The sequence below is a fragment of the Dermacentor silvarum genome, chromosome 1, assembly GCF_013339745.2.
Source record: "Dermacentor silvarum isolate Dsil-2018 chromosome 1, BIME_Dsil_1.4, whole genome shotgun sequence".
NCBI classification, from domain to species: domain Eukaryota; kingdom Metazoa; phylum Arthropoda; class Arachnida; order Ixodida; family Ixodidae; genus Dermacentor; species Dermacentor silvarum.
In genome coordinates, this window is record NC_051154.1 from 88,356,184 (window position 1) to 88,377,651 (window position 21,468).

General features: G+C 46.6%; 2 protein-coding genes across 2 annotated transcripts in view; both read left to right on the plus strand.

Annotated features, from left to right (window-relative positions):
- Positions 1-19,733, plus strand: part of LOC119449992 (cytoplasmic dynein 2 intermediate chain 2-like) — a 27,024-nt gene extending 7,291 nt beyond the window's left edge. The window contains exons 2-5 of the mRNA XM_037713359.2: positions 15,066-15,174; positions 15,475-15,559; positions 16,106-16,318; positions 19,624-19,733. Of these exons, the coding sequence (XP_037569287.2) occupies positions 15,066-15,174; positions 15,475-15,559; positions 16,106-16,318; positions 19,624-19,701 (485 nt within the window). The 3' untranslated portion in view covers positions 19,702-19,733. The remainder of the gene's footprint in view (positions 1-15,065; positions 15,175-15,474; positions 15,560-16,105; positions 16,319-19,623) is intronic.
- The window catches only part of LOC125946782 (uncharacterized), a 130,259-nt gene that overhangs the window by 24,716 nt on the left and 84,075 nt on the right, over positions 1-21,468 (plus strand). The gene's annotated exons all lie outside the window — the stretch shown is intronic.

Here is a 21,468-nt window from a genome sequence, read left to right on the forward strand (position 1 = left end):
CATCAATCTTCATTTTATTATTTTATTTTTTATTTAAAGTACCCTCAGGCCACATGGCAATAAAGAGGGACTGGTTACAAAGTAGTCGAGTAAAACAAAGAAGTGCAGTGAGTTCTTGTTACATAATGACTCTCCTGATTAGACAATGTTAGTAATGTTTTTCAAAAAGTTTGTTATCTGTGATGGCTACGATATTTCGTGGTTCCATTCTGAAATGTGCGGGGGATGAAAGATTGAAAGAAGACTTCGTGTTACAAGAAGCCTTCCTACCTTATTTCGATGATTCACGCAGCTTGAAATGCATTGAGGCCACAGTATGAAGTTGTCATGAAGTGTGGTGAATGGAAAATTTTATGAAATAGCAAAATACGGGCGACTTTGCGGCGAATAGCTAGTGTAATAAACTGGCTATTTTACATTTATACTTGCGGTACGGTTATAATTAGAAAGAATGAAACGAGTTGAGTTATTTTGTACTAGTTCAAGTGAAGTAATAAGATTAACGTGACTGGGATCCCGTATTGCAGATGCATATTCAGTTTCGAGCGATTTAGAGTCTTGTAAACCTGTAATTCTAATAGACGGTGCTTTGGAAAAGTTGCGCCGTAAGTACCCGAGCGTGTGATTAGCATGGCTAATGACGTACTCTATATTAATGTCCAATTTATTATTTGTAATTTGTACACCGAGATATTTATATGACATGACAAAATCTAAGGGAACGTTGTTAATGGCAAGTGCTAGGATTAGAATTAGATATGGATACACGCATTATTTTACATTTGTTTACTGCAAGAGGCTCATGTACAGTTTGCATGAAATCATAACTAGGCTAGCCCTGCACTATAAGATAGCTAGAAAAGCAAGCTCACACAAGCTGCCAGCCTATTTCACACTTCACAAACTTGAGAAATCACTAAAACAATTTTTCTTTCTCTTCAAACAGCAGATGACAAACCCGAGCCCAGTGTGCTCCCAAAAAGATTTTGAAATGTACTCGCAGAATAAGTTGGGCTTAACATTCAGCGAATCAACAGTGGACGAATAAGGGAAACCTCAGCGTGGGAACTTGTCTTCGTCTCCTCACAAATATGTTTGCTTGGTGAAACGTGGTTTCAAGCTGAGGCTTCCCTTGCTTACCTCTGTCACTGAACTGAAGTGTTCATCTCCTTGCAACCTCTTTGCCTTGTTCGAATACATATACCGAAATTCTTTTCCAACATGAAAACCGCAAATTGCATTTTCCAAGGATCTGTGAGCATTAATTGGGCTTGCTTATATGTTGATTTAGTGTCCATGTTTATTCACGCAATATTTGCTGAAGTCCCTTGTAGGACACTGCTGTCTCCATAACGTTCCTTGGTTTCCCTACGAGTACTCCGCTTGTGTCCAAAGCCTTTACTGCCGCACCTGAACACTAAATTGCAGAAGAAGAATATCAAGAGCAGACCATATGTGATGTAAAATTTAGCAAAAGTCCCCCTGCACTTCGTGGCCTCTCGCCAATGTGGTATGAAGAGCAATGGGACATTGCAGTTCGAGCTTATCTTGCTGACAGTACATTTTTGCCGAGCAATTTTTTTATGTTCATTTCTTTAATCTAGCTGAAATTGGCGAGCGCAGAGAATATAAAACGTCAAGCAGCACTGTACGCAATACAAGTAAGAGGGTACCTGAGCATTAATATCGCTGTCTGAAGCTTCGTTCTCCCTGCTTAGCGGCACACCGAACACGATGAGAAACTTCGCTCGATTTCAGCTTTGGGTTCCATTAATAGATGGTTATCTGTATTTCTGTCTGTTGTAAACTCAGTGACGGACAACATATTAGGTCCACCTGGCCTGTACGAAAATTGTGAGCATGTACTGCTTCATTCAGCATTGACAGTAAACAATGTAAGCTTACTTTTTGAAGTGTTTTATTGCCAGTTGTGGATTCTCGGTCACCTGGCGACATAATAAAGATATCTGTAGTCATGTTAGAGTACAATACACACGAATACCGCCCCGAAAGCGGTAACAAAACGCCCAAAACCAGCGAGGGAGCAGCGCGACGAGCCCTGCGAACCGCTACCGTAGCGGCCATATTGCTCACTACGTCATGATGATGATATTAGTTTTTGATTTTGCCAGCGCCATCTCGGTAGCATACTTTAGTTCACAACGCCACCGCTACTCTTATTTCCGTTGCAGTGTGGAAAGTACAGTTTGCCTTCTATAAGTTTCCATGGGTGTTCTGTGATATGGGCGCTCACGCAGCGTACACAGCAGCCGCCGGTAGTAGCAGGCTAAGTCCCAGTTGACCTTGGCTATAGCTTGAAGGTCAGATTTACGGAACCAGGCGTTTTCTGGGTTTGTACCTGGAGTAGCGCAGCTATCGATCTAAAATGAGAAAACCAACAAGTTCATCAGCGCCGCTTCTTGTAAGAACAACATTGCGGTCGCTAATGAATACCGTCACCTCCTCAGTGCGTGGTAACAACAGCTGAAATCAGCATGGTAAATGTGCTTTTGTTGCGTGCCATGGTTCAACGCATGTTTGGCACCTCCAGACAGAGAAGAGATTCTACAAATCCTTCTCGGGGCACATAATGCGTGATTAGGAACTATCGTAATCGTCGGGGATTTCTTATAACTTTCAGTGTCATCGTGCACCAAATGCGATCGTACTCTATCACGGTGTACATGTGTCAAATAACGTAAACAAGCCTTTTGTTGCCGAACAGGCTCCGCGAAATTTCTTATGCGAAAGCATTATATGGCTTATGTGGCGGAAAATTTGGCGTAGTTGGCGTCGGCGTGCATGACCACGCTGGTCTAAAAAATTCAAGTGAACCCAAGTGAGCCAATCGAGGCAGTTGATGACGTCAATAAAGGCAAAAATAATTAAGGCAGAGTGAATTCAGGCGAAGTTATATTAAGGCAGGTTTATTAACCCACGACCATTGGTTGGGAGTCGAACCCAAGACCGTTGGTGTTAATTAAGGCTTACTTAATTAAGGTACAGTTAATTAAGATATAGTTAATTAAGACACTCGAATCCACGACCTTTCATGGGTCCCTTGAATTTTTTATTACTTTCTAAAAGATAGAAATATTCGATACACTATTCGATATTGGACGGTCGTTTTTTGTCAAATACATGTATTCGATTCGAATGAAATAAATTTTGCTATTGGAACACCCCTATAAATTTCTGCTACTTTCCCCGTACTCAGTATGGATGACACTAAAAGAAAATTTGGGAAGGAGGGAGGACGCGTCGAGGCACCGCACAAAGTGCAGCACACTCTTGCGACGACTTGCACTGCGTAAGATGACCGCTTTTTCGTGTATTACTGTTGTAGCTGCACAAAGTTAAACGGGCTTTCTGTCAGATGGGAGACAAACATAGATGTATTTTTACATGATTATAGAAGCTCGCTTTTTTGTTTACAATTGCACAAGTAGAAGAGACAATGAAGCCTGAGAAATAAGAAAATTGACTTGCCATCCCTGCCCTGCGAAAGTGGAAGTCCAGCGAAGCTGTGAAAAACCATCACTAAAACTGCTTCGGGGGGCATGCAATGCTTTATCGCTCATTTCCTCCTCCGACGCGTTATTCAGCTGGAATTCCACGCCGTGGAATTCCGTGCCACGGCAATGCAACCAGCGGCAGCACGCCGCCGCTGGTCGTATTGCCGTTTCTTTTCCCTTTGGCGCTCCTCGTATTCACGCTGCCCCTCGGGAATACTAACTATGCGTTGCCTGTATACCCATATCGGGCGCTGCAACAACAATGAAAGCAGTTTCTAGGCTGGTTCATTTATATATGACAGGCTAGTGACGTCACTCCACACGTCGAAAAACTGCTGTCGCCGCGGCAAATTGCGCAACAGTAATCTTTACCGGGAAACGTATGGGGTGAGTGCTAGGTGCTTCGCACTGTTATCGGGAGCGCCTTATCATCAATGATGTGGTTTGGATGCTTGTTTTGTGCTTGTTCTTTATTGAAACGAATGCTGTGCTGTATGTTGTACGCGTGATACCAAAGAATGTATGCACTTTTCGCTTCAATGGCTGAAGGTGTTTATTGCGATAACAATTATATGGCCACTCCAGGCGGATTTCTGCCGTCGCCGTGAGGTTCCGTATAAAGTCCAAGAACGATAAAATCGTCGCCGCGCGCCGTATGCTGTATGTGCGGGTGAAAGCGTGCGAGGGTGAGCCGGTGATGGCAGCTCAATCTCGCGCACGCAAGGGAGGGGAGCGGGAAGGAAGCGTGCCGTCTTCCTGTCGCGCGCAACGCTCCGGAGGGAGAGTAGGGAGGGCAGGGGGGGGGAGGCCTTTTGCTCCAGACGGCCCGAGTGGCTGCGCGCGCCCGATAGGCCGCAAGGCTCCGAGGGGAGGGGGAGGGGGTTCTACGCCGCGCGCGGTCACTGGGGCCGCTGTTTCTTGAAAGCCATCTGCGGCGGGGACGCAGTCCACCCTACGCTGTGTTTTCGCGGCCTAGTTCGCGTTGATGCAAGCGGCGGCACGAAGGTCAACCTGCTCGCTGCTGCCACCGCGCTTACTCACTCCAGCATTTTTACAGCGAGTTTCCGCGGCCATCGAGTGAGATGCGTTCATGTTTGCTTGTGCGCGTATTTAGTTAATTTGCTTGTTAATTTAGTTAGCATCTTATGTTTACAAGTCTGTACGGCTGATAAAACTACTATCCTTACTTCGTGTAGCTGTCCACTATTTTGCTATCGCAATTGATGCTTCGCCTTACGGGTGAAACTGATACATTTTTATCGCTGAAGGTATTTGTTTTCCGTGAGGACGAAGCCGAGAAAATTCCGACCAACTCGAAGCTAACAGCTTCGCTGTATTATATTAATGTAAAGCAAACCATTTATTTTTGTCTCCCATCTGCCATAAATCCCGTTTCTTCCTCCTTCTGACAAAGTTCTAGTGCACGCACCATGCGGACAAGTCGATAGCACCCTGCAGCATTGCGCTATAGGGCTCGATAAAGTTTACTGAATCGGTTCGCGAACCTATTCAGTGTCTCGAACCGGTTTGCCAACCGTTATAAATTTTTACTTCTCCGAACCGGAACTGAACCGGAACCAAATTGGAGCGCGCTGAACTCTGACCCGAACGGAACCGGCATATTTTTTAGGTTCAACATTCTGGAGTCATCAGGCTGAATAAAAGCGTACAGAACACTGGAAAGTATAGTATAGCTTGATAGACCTGCACGGCATTTGCTTGATCACATCCAGCTCCTAAAGCATAACGGCACGCAAACTAAAGAAGAAAGTTATAAATAATTTATGCAGATCCCAATGACTCTCTGGAAATTCATATTATGCAAAGCCTTTTGCATGTATCTCGCTATCCAGCACCGTTTCGGTTTCTCCATAACGTTACCAGATGGACTAACGTGTTTGTGTAAGGCGAGCGCAGACACACGCGAGCCTGTGGCTGTTGCACAGCGTCCGTGCACAGCGTCTATGTAGAGCTGGCTGCTCTGAGAGAAGGGACAGTGGCATATGTGGGCCGATCCCGAAAGCGGTGCTGTCTAAAAGCTTGTTAGACTGCAACACGTCTTAGAACACGCCGCGCCACTAAAAAAAGAAAAAAAAAAAATCTGCGCACCTGCCCGCCCACTGCGAAAGCCGCAAGTGTGTGCAGTTGTTTAACGAAATAAACATATTATAAGTGTAAAAGCAGATACATTGTGGCGTGTGAGTTTTATTGTGATAGCAATTATATGGACACTCCAAAGCGGATTTCTGCCGCCAGCGTCGCCGTCGCTGTGAGGTTCCGTATGACGTCAACGGCCATGAAATCGTCGCCGCGCGCCGTATGCTGTATCTGCAAGTGAAAGGGGGCGAGGGACGCGCGCTTTCACGGGGAGCAAACGCACGGCGGAGAGCAAACGCGCGGCATGCATGCGCCGTGCTCCCTGAAGGGCTGCAGAATTAAGCGTCTCTTTCCTCCTTTACAATCAACATATAGAGCAAACGCGACTTCTACAGTCGCGCAAAAGGCCTTGAGGGGACGGGAGGGAGGGAGGGGAGGCGACGTTTAGCTGCGGCACGAAATGCCTATTTATATAAAAACGTTGCGAGGCGAGAAGGTGCGAAAGACTTCCGACGCTGCTCGACAAGTGTCCTGTTCTGATCTCGTCGAAAACCTCCGAGCCGCCCCCAGAGGCACCGGCAACAGTCACTAACGCCGCGAACGTTCGGTGCGAACGCGGGCAAAACGCCGACGGCGCCGACAACAGTTCTGCGCGTTGCTGGTGCTGCTGCATGTCCAAGTTTATACATCTGATAAAATTACTATCCTTACTCCGTATAGGTCTCTACTAACTTGCTATCGCAATTGATGCTTCTCCTTTCGGGTGAAACTGCGCCAATTTTTTTTTCTAGGCTTTTAAGTGCGAAGCACTTTAGGGGCCCGGGCTGTCGTCGGCGTCCGTCGCGTGTGATCACGCTCAAAAACAAGTGCTCAAAACAGGGTCAAAGCAAGTGCAGAATTCACCAAAATCGGTTCAAAATAAAGTAACACGATTCAGAATAATTTAAAAGCCAGGAATAATCAAGCGTTAAGCGCATTAATTAACATAAATTCGTTAAAATCGCTTCTAAATATAATCAGCAAAGCATTTGGCTCCATGTGCGTGGTGGTTTGGCGCCATGTGCGTGGCTGTTTCCCACCAGTTGTGCCATAGCACAGGTGTCAAAACGGATGATGGATTGCTATACACAAGATAAACACAGGAGAAAACAAGACAAACACAAGGAAAACACAAGGGAAACACCGGCGCATCACTGCTTCGCACTTCCCCAGGTTTCACGTTAGTGGAGCTGCATTAGCAGCATTAGCGCTGGATTTCAACTACACTAGCGCAGGATGCACAATTTTTCACCAAGCAGAGCGGCGGCGATGAAGTAGTGACACATACGTTAACTTGAAGAAGAGCAAAAATAGGTTTCTGGAAAGGATAAATTAACCATGCCCTTAGTTCTAATAATGCATGCCTGTCGATCACACGGCTCTACATGTCTTCCGAGAGAGGCAGCTCAAGTGCCTAGCGTTCTTGCCAACTCCGAACCCGTTCCTGTGTGGCTTTCGTTGCTGCCAGAAGTGTGTTTGCCAGAATTTTTAGTTCTCGTATTGGCGCTTAAATATGGTGTCTGTCTAGCCTGTCTTTTTATTGCGGTAGCAATTGTGTGGACACTCCAGGCGAATTTCCGTCGTCGTAGTTCCTGTGTTCCAAGAAGTTCCAGAAAGGCTATGAAGAAGAGACAAAGTTTCATACCACTCTGAATCTGCACCCTGTTTCATAAAGGCGGGACGTCGGTTCGAGTTCATGCATGGTTTTGCCGTGAATTTTCCTAACCCAATGCATACCGGGTGTTTCACGTAACCTGAACCAAGCTTTACAAAAAGCGCTTCATAAACGATTGAGACCATCAGCATATCGTTCGTATTCGTCCTTAGTTAGGTAAAGCCTTTTTTGAAGACGATAAGTTAGCTAAACAGCTAAGTTCAATTACGCAAATTTTCAAATATGTTTTAGGGCTTGTAAAAGTTAATAAATTCAAATGAAGCTGTTTGTGTGACGTTATATTTTACTTGCCCCCCCCCCCCCCACCCCCCCAACTCTAAAGGAAACCCGGAATACACTAAAAAAATGTCACAGTTTCGCCCTAAGGGCGAAGCAATGAATGCGATAGCAACACAGCAATGTCATACGAAGTAAGGTGAGCGGCTTTGGTAGCAATATGAATTGTAGTAAACATGAGCTGATTAAGTAAGCAGGTGTGCTGCGGCGTAAGTAGACCGACATGAAGAGAGACTCGATGATCACGAGAAGGCGCGTGTGAAACGGTGGTGTTGATGAGAAGCGCTGCCCGTGGGCAGCGCGTGCGAAGGGACACACCTGTAGCGCTGCACTGCCGATCCGGGCAGCATTGCATGTGTAGCGTGCGTTGGAAAATGTGGCCCGACTATTACGAACGGTGGTGTGAGCGCGCACAAACAAACATGAATAGCTCACACTGAATGACTGCAGACAACGACTGTCAAAACCCTGGCAGCAAGCGCATATACGCCGCAGCGGTCTATCGCTTCAACGGAAACTGAGCGGCGAATGCACAGCGCATAAAGGTCAGAGCCGTGTGGAGATAAGAGACGGTGCGAGCGAGCGACGAGCGCGGTTGTTGGCAAAGTAGAAATGCGCCCCCCCCCCCCGCTCCCTCCGGCACTCGCTTCCCGCTTCCTTGCTTGCGCGTGGAAGATTGCGTTCGCTCTCCGTGACAGCGTGCGTCCCCGCACGCTTCCGCTCGGGCATACGGCGCGCGGCGAAGATTTTATCTATACGGAACCTCACGGCGACGACGACGGTGACGCCGACGGCAGAAATCCGGTGGAAGTGTCCATATAATTGCTATCGCAATAAAAGAAAAAAAATGTCACAGTTTCGCCCTAAGGGCGAAGCAATGAATGCGATAGCAACACAGCAATGTCATACGAAGTAAGGTGAGCGGCTTTGGTAGCAATATGAATTGTAGTAAACATTAGCTGATTAAGTAAGCAGGTGTGCTGCGGCGTAAGTAGACCGACATGAAGAGAGACTCGATGACCACGAGAAGGCGCGTGTGAAACGGTGGTGTTGGTGAGAAGCGCTTCCCGTGGGCAGCGCGTGCGAAGGGACACACCTGTAGCGCTGCACTGCCGATCCGGGCAGCATTGCATGTGTAGCGTGCGTTGGAAAATGTGGCCCGACTATTACTAACTGAATGAACAAGCGTGGTGTGAGCGCGCACAAACATGAATAGATCACACTGAATGACTGCAGACAACGACCGTCAAAACTCTGGCAGCAAGCGGATACGCCGCAGCGGCGAAGGTACGTAGGTACGTGCGGTCTATCGCTTCAACGGAAACTGAGCGGCGAATGCACGACGCATAAAGCCAGAGCCGTGTGGAGATAAGAGACGGTGCGAGCGAGCGACGAGCGCGGTTGTTGGCAGAGTGGAAATGCCCCCCGCCCCCCGCTCCCTCCGGCGCTGGCTTCCCGCTTCCTTGCTTGCGCGTGGGAGATTGAGTGCGTTCGCTCTCCGTGATAGCGCGCGTCCCCGCACGCTTCCGCTCGGGTACAGTGTACTAGAAGGGGGCAGTGGGCTTACTCAGCCGCTCCTCTGACGCAGTCAGCGTCGCATCCAAGAGGTGGCGCCACTGGCAACTTCAATGGAAGCTTTGCTTGCAGAAGCTTTGATTTTCCTTGCGTTTCTGACGGTTTCAGTTCGAAGCAGTTCACACTCTTATTTGTTTTTAATTTTGACATACTTGAGAGTCTTTACATATCTTTAGCAAGCACTATATTTGTTTAGGCCACATGATATTTGCCATAATAGTACCTTGTCGAAAAGGAAGATGGCAACTCTTGGGCAATTTGCTGCCTATCCTAACTCCTAAACCTTTTTTGCAAAGAGGTCGTCGCTGACGGATTTTGCTTATGTGGAAGGGGCCTTCGAATTTACCGAATTATTGGGCAATCGTAAAAAAAATGAAAGAAAATTTTGAATGAAAGGGACGGTGACCAAATATACGGTTTCATGCCGTGTCGACCTAATGTAAAATTTTGTCAGACAGAAAACAGTGCGCACATACTACCCAGCTGGGCTGAAAAAAAAAAAACCATCAGGCATGCTAACCAGGTTTGTGCCTTTGCTTAGCCACTATGAATTTGTATATATGGCTTAAATATTTCATTGTTCCACTTTAGTTGTTCCATGCTTCACAGTAGCCTTCTGCGTTTATTATTAACCATTATTACGCTGGCACACATTTATTAAATCAAATCAGGTTGATTTTTTCCATAAAGAAATGGAGGGAGGCCTGAACAAAAAGTGAAAACTAGTTCACTTGACAATTAGGCTCAGGCCTTTGCTTATGTACAGCTATATAAGGGTAAGGAAAATGAAGATAACAGGGCTGTTGCTGACACAAAGCTTTTATTTGCAAGTACAGCAAGCCATTGTTTCATGCACTTCAACTCATAAGCAACGGTTCAACTTCAGCTGCTTGGCTCTCTGCCGCTTTCCTGCCTTGTCACAGTTAATTCCTTTCACATAAAAATGCAGACGTGTGACAATGTAAAAACTAATTATTTTAGCTGTGAGGCTAAAAGTGTGCACATTGCAGACAACTTCGAGGGGGAGCTTACTCTTAACAACTGCCAGCATGTCCATAACGCTGTCAGAGTGTGGCTCACTCTGACAGAAGCATTCTGTGAAAAGATCCTCTAGCTTTTTCACGAAGCCATACAGCTGACTGGAGGGATAAAGGAGGCCTCCTTGGTCACAAAAGTTTGTTAGCCGGGCGTGAAAACTTTCGCCTGGTGGCGTCATAGTAAGCAGCTTTATGCATTCTTGGCATTTTGTGCTCGAATTGACAATACACTCCCGCGCAACATAGCCCGCAATGTGTTAAGTGAGCCTCGAATCGCTTCTGGCCACGTGCTGGTTATGGTCGTTTTAAACCCGCAGGCCCGTGCAATGCTGGGGTACCACGTTTTGTGTGGCCTCTGTGGCAGTAGCGCTAGCAGCAGTTTGACTGCACTCATTTCGGTCACATGATGCTTCGAGATAGTCAACTTCCAGTAAGGAGGCCAGTGTACCTTCCTCGCAGTTTCCTTCGCTAACTGACCTAACTAGACCATAAAAAGAAAGACAATTCACAGTGATCAGGAACTGCGGTGGACATGAGCGCAAAACGTGGCTCGAAATGGAGCTCGCATACTGCGCTCGTGTCGTCCAGGGGCTTGTCAGCTCTGTGGAGGTTTTTTTCCCACTCTTTCCGCCTATTTTTATCCTTCGGGACGCCAAACAAGGACAACTTCGGCTCATCCTTCAAGTAAACATAGCCTGTTTGGCACCCAGGCGCGTAACAGTGATTTTGTCGATGCCGCGGCATGGCTCAGTTACTGCAAGGCATACTAATCTCTTGCAGGCTATGTGCGAAAAAAACACCGAATGAAAAAAAAAAACCTACGCGACGACGTCCAGAAAAAAAAAGAAAAAAAAAACAACGCAGCTCTGCAACTCCAGCGAATATGATCGGGCACTGGGCGGGCACTGGGCAGCTGCGCCGTCGCACCCACGCTCCATTGAAACTGACGCCAGCGCCGCCGCTCGGGCTATCGGAGAAGCTCATATCTGCGACATTCGTGGAGCCACCGCATCGCATAGCCTCCGCTGGAGAGTAAGCCCACTGCCCCCTTCTAGTACACTGTAGCTCGGGCATACGGCACGCGGCGAAGATTTTATCTATAGGGAACCTCACGGCGACGGCGACGGCGACGCCGACGGCAGAAATCCGGTTGAAGTGTCCATATAATTGCTATCGCAATAAAAAAACATGACGTTACTGCCTTTGCGCGCCGTGCCTCGCTCTTAACCGTGTGTCCGTGTGTTCCCAAACAAGCCCGCATACTCATCGTGAAAGCCGGCCAGCGTGTTTGGATCCGCTGTTATACCCGCCGTGGTTGCTTAGTGACTATGGTGTTGGGCGGCTAAGCACGAGGTCGCGGGATCGAATCCCGGCCACGGCGGCCGCATTTCGATGGGGGCGAAATGCGAAAACACCCGTATGTACTGTTGTGTCTGGCGGTCCCTCGGGACAAAGGAGGCCGGCGCCGACTCAGACGCGCCAACCTGGCGCCCTTTCTCGCGGCCGAGAAGTGTCACCTGGGACTGAGGGATTAGCAGTTGGTCCCCGGGCTACCTCATGCGTGGCTAAACGGCAGCGTCGCCCTTGGTGCGGTCCCGTGAATTACCAGAGCCGCCCGAACCCGACGACGCTACGCCGACTGCTGCCTTTCGAGACAGCCACCGCCCTACCTGGTTCCGCGAACTGACCGCTATGGAGAGGCGAATCTTGAAAGGGCCCGTGTCTGGCAATCCCGGGGGAACGACATCAACGTTCGGTTCCAAGGTGTCACCGCTGCCTGTGTTCGGGGCGACCTAACAAGATTGGAGGCGGAGCCCGGCGGGAAACGACGACACATCACGTGCGGGATATGGCCACCTGATCCAAGATGCTGATTGGCTAAAAGAACTACAGTGTGTTCCCTCGTCGAGTGAAAGAGGGAAACGAAAAGGATAAAACAGTTGAGGGTTGTGAGAGACGCTTGAGGCTTGACCATGTAGAGCACGCTTGACGATGTAGAGCACGCTCGACCATGGGGAACGCTCACATGATGTAGAGCGCTGCAAACCATAGGCGCAAGTGCGCAGGGACATCGTTTTTTTTTTTTTTTCATATTTCCGCGGGTTTGTTTAGAGCCCGCAACAAAGAACTACGGTAAAGAAATATGTAATGGAAATAAGTCCATTAGGGATTATCAAGCATGCTCTACAAAATCTACTACATATGCTTTAAACGGAGTATTTACAATTTTGCATAATTGACCCTAGCCATAACTAGCCAACTAATCGCACTTCAAAATATACTCTGAGTAACTGAGGACGACTACGAACAATATGCCGTTTGTTTCAAAGTCTCAATCGCTTATGATGTACCATTTTCTTTTAAAGTTTGGTTCAAGTTACGTTACACACCAGGAATAACGTTCCCGTTTTTTTTTTTCTAATAACGCTTCGACCTCTATGCTTATTTAGCCGCCTTTCAGGTTGTTTCATATTCCTCATATTGAGTCCCACGCTGTTCGGGAGTTAAAAGGCAAGCAGGAACTGCGAGCTCTGGTGCCAATGGTAGGATTTTATGTGTTTGGTTTTGAAGAGGCAGCGCGCCCAATGTGGCAAAACTGTTCTGCGTGCGGTAAGCCTTATGTGCTTGGTCTCCTTAGCGGCTTGCACTAACCGTGGCTTCAACATAATTGCAAAGTTTCGTTTAAAGCATAACTTGCCTGAACAGCAAGTCGACGTCGTTGCCTCACCCTAAAGGCTAAACGGGGCATGGGATTACGGTGGCCTTTGATAAGCAACATGCTCCATAGTCTATTTTTTAACTCTTCTTTCGCGTAGCATATACCTGACAAGGAAGAGGTTGGAACGTACCCGATAGACGTTATCCTTGTTATAACTTAGCACTGCTTAGCATTTTTGCGGAGGCAGAGTACGCGAATTTCGGTATTGTTCCGAAAGCACGGTCGCATGGGGAGGCTTTTTTCCTCTGACTACTTGCTAAAAAGCAGTCAGTGAATCTAAAGTTGCATGAATTTTTTTTTCAACCAGTGGCGTTTATCGAACTCGGTTACCACAACGTGAAACAATAGGACAGATTTCTTTGACGTCCTCCAATAAACCTTCAAAAATAATTTTCCGTCGAAAGTGAACACTATCCATTTAGCAAGACGTGAGAGCCAGATTGGTAATCGCTGTCTGCCGTTCTTAAATATCGCGATCGATTTCAGTCCGTCAGAAAGGAGGCACACAAGCTCTACGTGCAACCTGTGGAATTGTGAACGTCTTTTCCTTGTAAAAGCAAGCAAGAAAGAAAAGAATACCTGGTTTTGTCACGGGCACCTTCGGGTGGTTTCTTGCTATCCTTGTGGCGTGCATTTCGTATACATGATCCGGTAATCCAGTTCCATCCTGCAGTGCAGAGAAACCGGCGCTCGGTGGCTCTGCACTTGGTGACTAGTGATGAGAGGTGGTGTACTCGTTCCGTTATGATGAGTACAAATAAATACGCAATATTATGAAGCTACGAAAACAGGTACTATGTGGTTATTACACACACGCACGCACACGCACACACACGCACACACACACGCACACACACACGCACGCACACAAGACAGTCGGAAATTTCAGCATGTGAATAACTAACTCGCAATAGTACAAAGTCTTAGCATGCAACATGACGCAACTAGCGGCAGTGCTTCCTCAAATATAAGCGCTGCATAGCAGCAAGTATTATAACATCCTTGCAAAAATAACAAAAAAAATAATCATAAAAGAAGATCGGGCCTCGTATGGAACCGCGAATTGGCATTCTTTTTGTGGGGGCCTCCTCTCTTACACACTGCCATTAGGATGGTTGCTCAGCCATGGTGAAATTTTTAGTTGTTTCAGGGCGATTTTCTTAGTAACGTTATTCATACGTTACTTTTCATTCATTTCATCCTGAAAATACTTACTGATTTTAGTAATAACCTACCTTCTTTCTTAATGACGTCGACATCTTGAACAATCTCCTCCAGTGGGTATGCGCCACCAAAGAAGGAAAACGAAACGAAACGAATTAAAATCGAAGAAAGAATCGTAAGAAAGAACCGGAAAAAGAAAGCGTCAGTCTCTCGGTTTATGGTTCCCCTACACACCGCTCATTTGCGGCATGGTAGCGTGGCGTAGCTGAGGATGACCATCGTTGACTCCAAAGGCGAAATACAACTATCGCTGTCAATTAATCCGGAGCTCTCCACCACGGGCGGTATTGTTCAGGGGCATTAAACGACATAATTAATTCAATTTTGTAATGATTCTCACTTTGACCGAAAGCTGCTTGCAACTGCTCATCCCAATTACGCTGCTTTGTAAGCAGCCATACCTATCTGAAGCGTGCAGTAAATTACTAACAAGTCTTTTCACTGCGTGTTTTTCACAAAGTGGGCTTTTCACTTAGTATAGTTGCTAAATTATCCTATAGTTCTCCTTTGCGCTCTGGTATTGCACACGGAAATATATAGAAATCATTTGTGTGTTGCTGCTGACACTCACTGTTTACCAGAGAATTTCGTCACCCACCCTCCCGAAAGTTCGTAAATTTATTTCGTGCTACATAGTTTGCTTATTTGCCCTCTGTCAATAGCTCATACCCACTATGGGGTCAGTTTTTGTCGTCGTTGTGGTTGTTCTAACAGCCTATGACACATCTCCACAACGGAGGGATTGGCTGGGAATTGGGCGTTATTATGCTGAGGAAAGATATGTGGCTATGGTGTCAATTTCGGAAACATCATGGTGGACACGAAAAATAAAGAAACTGGTGAACCAGGGACGCAACGCAATGCAAACCATGGGGTTAACAAAGTGTACGTTTGACATTAATATATAGTTTTGAGGTGTGGAGCAAAATGTTGTGTCCTAACCCAGAAGTTGGGAAAAAAGAAAAATGTTGCCACGAGCTCGAAACAATCCTGTCACTGCTGGAGCTGTCCAAAGAGGTGAGATTTTCTTCTCATACATTCCGGAGAGTACTTGAAACATGGCATACGATATTAACTCTTAGGTCTTTATATATATATATATATATATATATATATATATATATATATATATATATATATATATATATATATGCCGCCGCGTCAATTGTTTCATAATTTAAACTGGGTACAATCAGCCGACAAATTCAGCGAAATGTCATCATTGTCAGACAAGCGCCCGAACTATTGCCGACCCACAGCGTCTTCGTCGCTCGTTGCGCGAGCAATGCGCGAACTGCGGTCCCTTTACTCTTCCAGAGAGACCCAGCACAGCTGCGTCCAGACAGAGCCGCGGACCACGAGGGAGGCGGGCGTCCAGGGACGCCACTGTTGCGACGCAGAGGTATTTCCACTCTGTGTTTACGCAATGCCTGAGCGCTATTTGCGAGCTGGCAAATGCAATTAGAGTAGCATTTATAGAGGACCGCACGATGCCATTCCTTCCACCAGTTGACCGAGAGACGCCGCTTAGGTTTAAGGCACGCTGCAATGAGGGCCAGCCGGTCGCATGCATTACAGCAGTGGTAAATGTCGCAACTACTTCGCGTAAGCTATAGAGCCGCTACATATTAATTTAGTGCAGTCGCGGTTCCAGCCCCTTTAGAGAGACCTCGCCAGAAGTGCGTAACCTAACCTCGGCGCTTGCGAGTGCCCGTGACAGACAATAGACGTCACAGACATAGATCTTTCCTTCTGTCGTGAAAGGAATTTGCTATTGCTGACATGGACAGCTCCGAACTCACTCCTTGTCGACGTCCGCGGCCGCGATTGACCCATGACTCGTGGCTTGCCCTGTCTCCATGCTTCAATATCATGAGATAAATAACTTGATTGACTGACTGATTGATGATTGATTGATTGATTGATAATGAAGCTGAGCATTGCGTAGGTCCAAGCGTCGCCGCAAGGCGTGCCGGCTGTGGAGCCCAGGGCATACGATTGGCCGTCGCTTGCAACGTTCATGCGGCAGGCCTACCCAAAGATGATACAGGAGCTCGAGAAATCTTCGCGCAGCAGCGCTTTTCGTGGCTACAGACTGCTCGCCGACACTTGCGAAGGCAGTGCGTCCCGGCTCTACTGCGACATGACTTTGCCCCGAGAGGTTGGTACGAGTTTACGAAACCTTCGGATAAGCGAGTACTAGCCTCCGCTACTTCTTTACCGGCAGTAAGCTGAGGAGCTCCTTTGCTATATTTTGACATTTTCTTGTTGCAATGACTCCAACAACGATTAAAAAAGCCGGCCCGTTGTTTCGGTCATAACCAAGATTAGACAATCTTTGTGTCCAGGCCACATGCGAGTTGCGAGGGTTGGAGAATTCAGAACATCTGTGAAGAAGGTAGAAGCTCTTTTACGCGTATGAACTATCGACCTAAAGCTGCTGGCAGCTGCCACACGGAAAATGTGTACAGTGCTCAGCTAATGAAACGCGATACTCGGAGCGCGTGGCTGCCGTCACTTCTTGCGCTACCCGCTGAGCGCTGGGGACACCACGCAAATTAATTGTGGTATATACGATAAAGGTGAGAGCCTTTGTGACGCATTGTGACCGCATTTGGGCCCCCAGCGTTAACCCAGCACTCTCCGGTGGCGCAAAAAGCACCGGCCGCCATGTGATCCGCGTATCGCGTTTCAGTCGCGGAGCACTCTACAGTGGGATAATGCGTTCTCTTCTCATCCTTTTAGGGGATAAAAACAACGCGTATATTTATCGTGTCAACATTGTGCTTGAAAATAAAAGTGAGCGAAAGAAAGATCAAAAAGAATACATAACCATGAAGCCACAAGGGTCACGAGAGCTGTTAGGACTTCAATTTCAGACCTATTGGCGCTGTTTTCAGAGTCGTACAGCACATCGGCTGTCGGAGCAAACGCTCCGTGATTGCTTCGCGACAATGTGGCATATGCAGCAACGTGGCCGACTTGGTCGCAGGCGTAAAAGCCGAGCTGTACAAGATGTTCAAGAATTGTGTTCACTACTTGCACTCTATACCATTAAATGTATTTTGTATACACATGCAAAATATATATTGTTATGCTTCGATTTTTCGTGAAAACGTGCTTTGTACCTTATGCATCCTTAGATAAACGGATCCATATTCAAGTCTATCTACGTGGATACATTGCTGAAACAAGCAGCAAGAGCGCGCTCATTCGCATTCAAGTCGTGTTTATTTGTGCTGAATTGAAAAGAAGTTTCTTACGTTAGTAACTAGACTTTTGGTGTTCGCTTATATTTACAGAGCGGAAGAAGTGATATCGAGTATATCAGGCTCAATTACTGTGCACTGAAAGATTAAATATGATTACGTTTTACTGAAGCGGCCTGGCCGCACGTGAGGTAACGTGAAGAGACTATTGATCGATAGGCCCGAAAGCTTCACTCTATATTGTTGGCGTAAGCGCAGATCAAAATAAAATGTAACGTTTACCTGACGGGTGCTACAAGGTCGCTTTTCATGGCCGTTTCGCGCATGCATTTCGTGGTATTTTTTCACGCATTTACCTTTCTTGTGTGCTGTGGCTTTCCTTAAACGTAGTAGCTCTTTCGTTGCGAGAAAAAAAAATTAATGTACTGTTGCATTTTGGGCAGTGAAGCGGAAGTAATAGCTCCCTACTCGTTCCTCAAGGTAGGCTTCTCTAAAAAGAAATCAATAGAAATGTCTGGCTCTTACTTCTAGGTGAATGACATTTTGGTCGACTACCCTGCATACTGTTGTCTCACACACCATACGAAATGTATAAATCGCAATTACTGGTTGAAACGAAAACGAAGGCGATACATGTCGCATACATGCTCACATATAAATCCATAAAAATAAAATCTGAAATTCGAATTTTCCTTTTAAAAAATTTACCGAACTTTCGAAGAACTGCGACTAGCTTCCGTCATTGAATCATATGTTTGCACATGTGTACCTTTATAAATTTATTCACAGGACCGTATCTTTGAGTCAATGTTTTTTTTCAAGCTATATATAACAGTGGTGGCCGTTTAACTACATAAGAATATTCAGCTGACCTGAATATTCACAACGAAAAAAGTATGACAGGCAAACTTTTTATTTGCCAAACAAATCAAGGGTACTCCACAATGCATGGCTGTCCATCCACGAAGAGCGAGCTATCCATGTATGCCACCATAATCCTTTGAGCGACTTCCTTGACATAACGCCGTAGACATTTCCTTAGAGGATGGGCAGCAGTGTGTACAAGCCCTGGGTCCCCTCTGTAGGGGCCAGTATAAAAAATCTGATGACACTTAAGCACTTCGTATGAGTTGGGAATGCGAAAGCATTAATGCCTAATTGAACGCCGCTGAGCAGTCCTTCGAGTTATGAACTCCTCGCGGGCGAGCGAGCGCGTTGAGATGCTTGGCGCGTTTTGATTTGGCCTTACCGAGGCGCAGTTAGAACGCAGGTGAGGATAACACAGGCTTACGAGAACGAGAGTGACGTAGCGTCGCGGCGATGCTTTCTCCCCTCACGCAACACCTGGCGCGCTAGGGCCCCAGCAGGTGTTCCCTTTCGCCCGCTCTGCTCCGTCGAGGCGCGCTCGTGCCGTGGCGTCGCAGCCAATGGGAAATTAGGCGCCGTTTCGCTCCTACAGATGACAGACGCCGGCTTTTTCGCTCAATGGGCCATTTGACGCTTTGGCATCAATAAAAACTTTTGATGCAAAATAAGAATGCGCGTATGCAACGTGACTAAAGAGGCAGTCGTCGTTCACTTTATAAGGCTCAACTATACGGGTGATGACGAAGAGACAGCTTGATCGCTAGTGTAGTCACGGAAAAAAAAGCGCTGGCCTTAGCCGCAATCGCGCGCTCAGCGTGGTAATTAGATTACATGTTTATCGTCGTGCACCGTGACGCTAACATCGAAAAGTGGTGAAGCACATCGCCTCTAGATTTACTGTGCTTGGTGCTCCCCTCAAAATCGTTCAACGTCCTCGTCCTAAATCGACCAGGCTTGTGTGAAGAAAACTGCAGTAGTTATGGCGTTCTTTATCTGCGCTATCATAATAACCAACTATATAGTAGCCATTAAGCTAACAAGTAACTCCTAATTTAGCTGTATGTAGAAAGCGTGGGGAAGCGCTGCAGCTTATTTCACATATGGTTCGTTAATATGAGTCATGACCCTTTCTCATATCGGTCATATAAACGTATATGGTTGATATGACCGATATGAGAAAGGGTCATGACGACCGCGCGTAACTTTATTTTTCAGCTGAAGTACCTCTTCATTCTGAAGCAAAGCAAAACAAAGAAAAACGCATGCTGAAAAACGTATCAGCAACGCGACGCGATTGTTTTGGCTGATCAAATCTAACTTTGATGCGAACTCTCCATCTTCCTGTGATCCTCTGTGTTGTTTGTCTCACGAAATGTGTGCTTCCTTGCAGCTTCACTGCACGGGCTCTTCCTGGAATGCCACTGGCTCCGTCATAGCCCTTTCATATCCTTTTGACTTTGTGAAGTAGTGCGCCAGAAGGAAGTCTGTTAACCACAGTATACCCAGGACTACAGTCCGCGGACTATGCATGTCTAAATGTTTCAATATTAACGAAGTCCAGGCTGTCTATACCATACTACGCAGCACATTTGCTTTCAATATCGCTCATTCTAGCCTAGCATGCCCAGTGCGATTCTCGCTGCCGTGACGATTTCTTCTAATGTGTTGGACTGCTGAGCACGAGGTCGCGGAATCGAATCCCGGCCATGGCGGCCGCATTTCGATGGGAGCGAAATGCGAAAAACATCCGTTTACTTAGATTTACGTGCCCGTTAAAGAACCCCAAGTGGTCCAAATTTCCCGGAGTCCCCCACTACGGCGTGCCTCATAATCAGATCGTGGTTTTGGCACGTAAAACCCCATAATTTTTTTCTTCTTCTAATGCCACACACGAGGCCAACGTGGACGAAAATGGCAAGTGTTTCTTTGATTTGGCTATGATAGAACAATTTTGCTTGGACGTCATAGGGAAAGTTTGAAAGAAAAGTAAAAAAAAAACGAAAAAAAAAACACGACAGCGATAACGCTAATTTTATTCAGTCGTATACACTTTTTATCAACTTCTAATGCTTATTCGTCGAATTTCACTCTTCAGTAAAACAGTTGCGCAATTACGTAGTACAAGTACATATTATTGCGATAGCAATTATATGGACACTTCAAGCGGATTTCTACCGTCGTCGTCGCCGTGAGGTTCCGTATAAAATCCAAGGGTGATAAAATCGTCGTCGCGCGCCGTGGAGAGCAAACGCGACTTCCGTCGCGCGAAAGGCCGCGGGGGTATGGGAGGGAGAGGGGGGGGGGGCGACGCTGTGCTGCGGCGCTTGAAGTGTCCGCTTGAAGTGTCCATATAATTGCTATCGCAATAATATGTACTTGTACTACTTAATTGCGCAACTGTTTTACTAAAAAAAATGAAGAGTGAAATTCGACGAATAAGCATTAGAAGTTGATAAAAAGTGTATACGACTGAATAACATGAGCGTTATCGCTGTCGTTTTTTTTTTTCGTTTTCTTTTTTACTTTTCTTTCAAACTTTCCCTATGACGTCCAAGGAAAATAGTTCTATCATAGCCAAATCAAAGAAACACTTGCCATTTTCGTCCACGTTGGCCTCGTGTGTGACATTAGAAGAAAAAAAAATGGGGGTTTTACGTGCCAAAACCACAATCTGATTATGAGGCACGCCGTAGTGGGGGACTCCGGAAAATTTGGACCACTTGGGGTTCTTTAACGTGCACCTAAATCTAACGTGGGGAAGCGCGGCGGCCGCGCTTCCTCACGCCAGCGTTTTGACAGTGGTTGTCTGCGGTCATCGAGTGAGATCTATTCATGTTTGCTTGTGCGCGCTGACACCACTCTTGTTAATTCAGTTAGTAAGCGAATGTGTCAAGTCTATGCAGCCGATAAAACTACTCCCCCTACTCCTTATAGCTCTCTACTAATTTGCTATCGCGATTGATGCTTCGCCATTCGGGCGAAACTGCGACATTTTTTGTTTGTGCGCCGTTGCATGCACTCTACCCCTACTTATTACGTAAGAAATGTCGAGAACCTAATGAAAGAAAAAAAAATTGCAGCCAAAGTTGACCCCTGTAGACTATAGCAAATTGTAGTTCGGAAATTACGGTACATGTGAGTGAATGAAGATTAAGAGTGCGTGCTGAAATTTGCCATACTGAGCAATACTTCCGAGGTCGGTTTGTCTGTCTGCGGCAGCCGTACGAGCGTACGC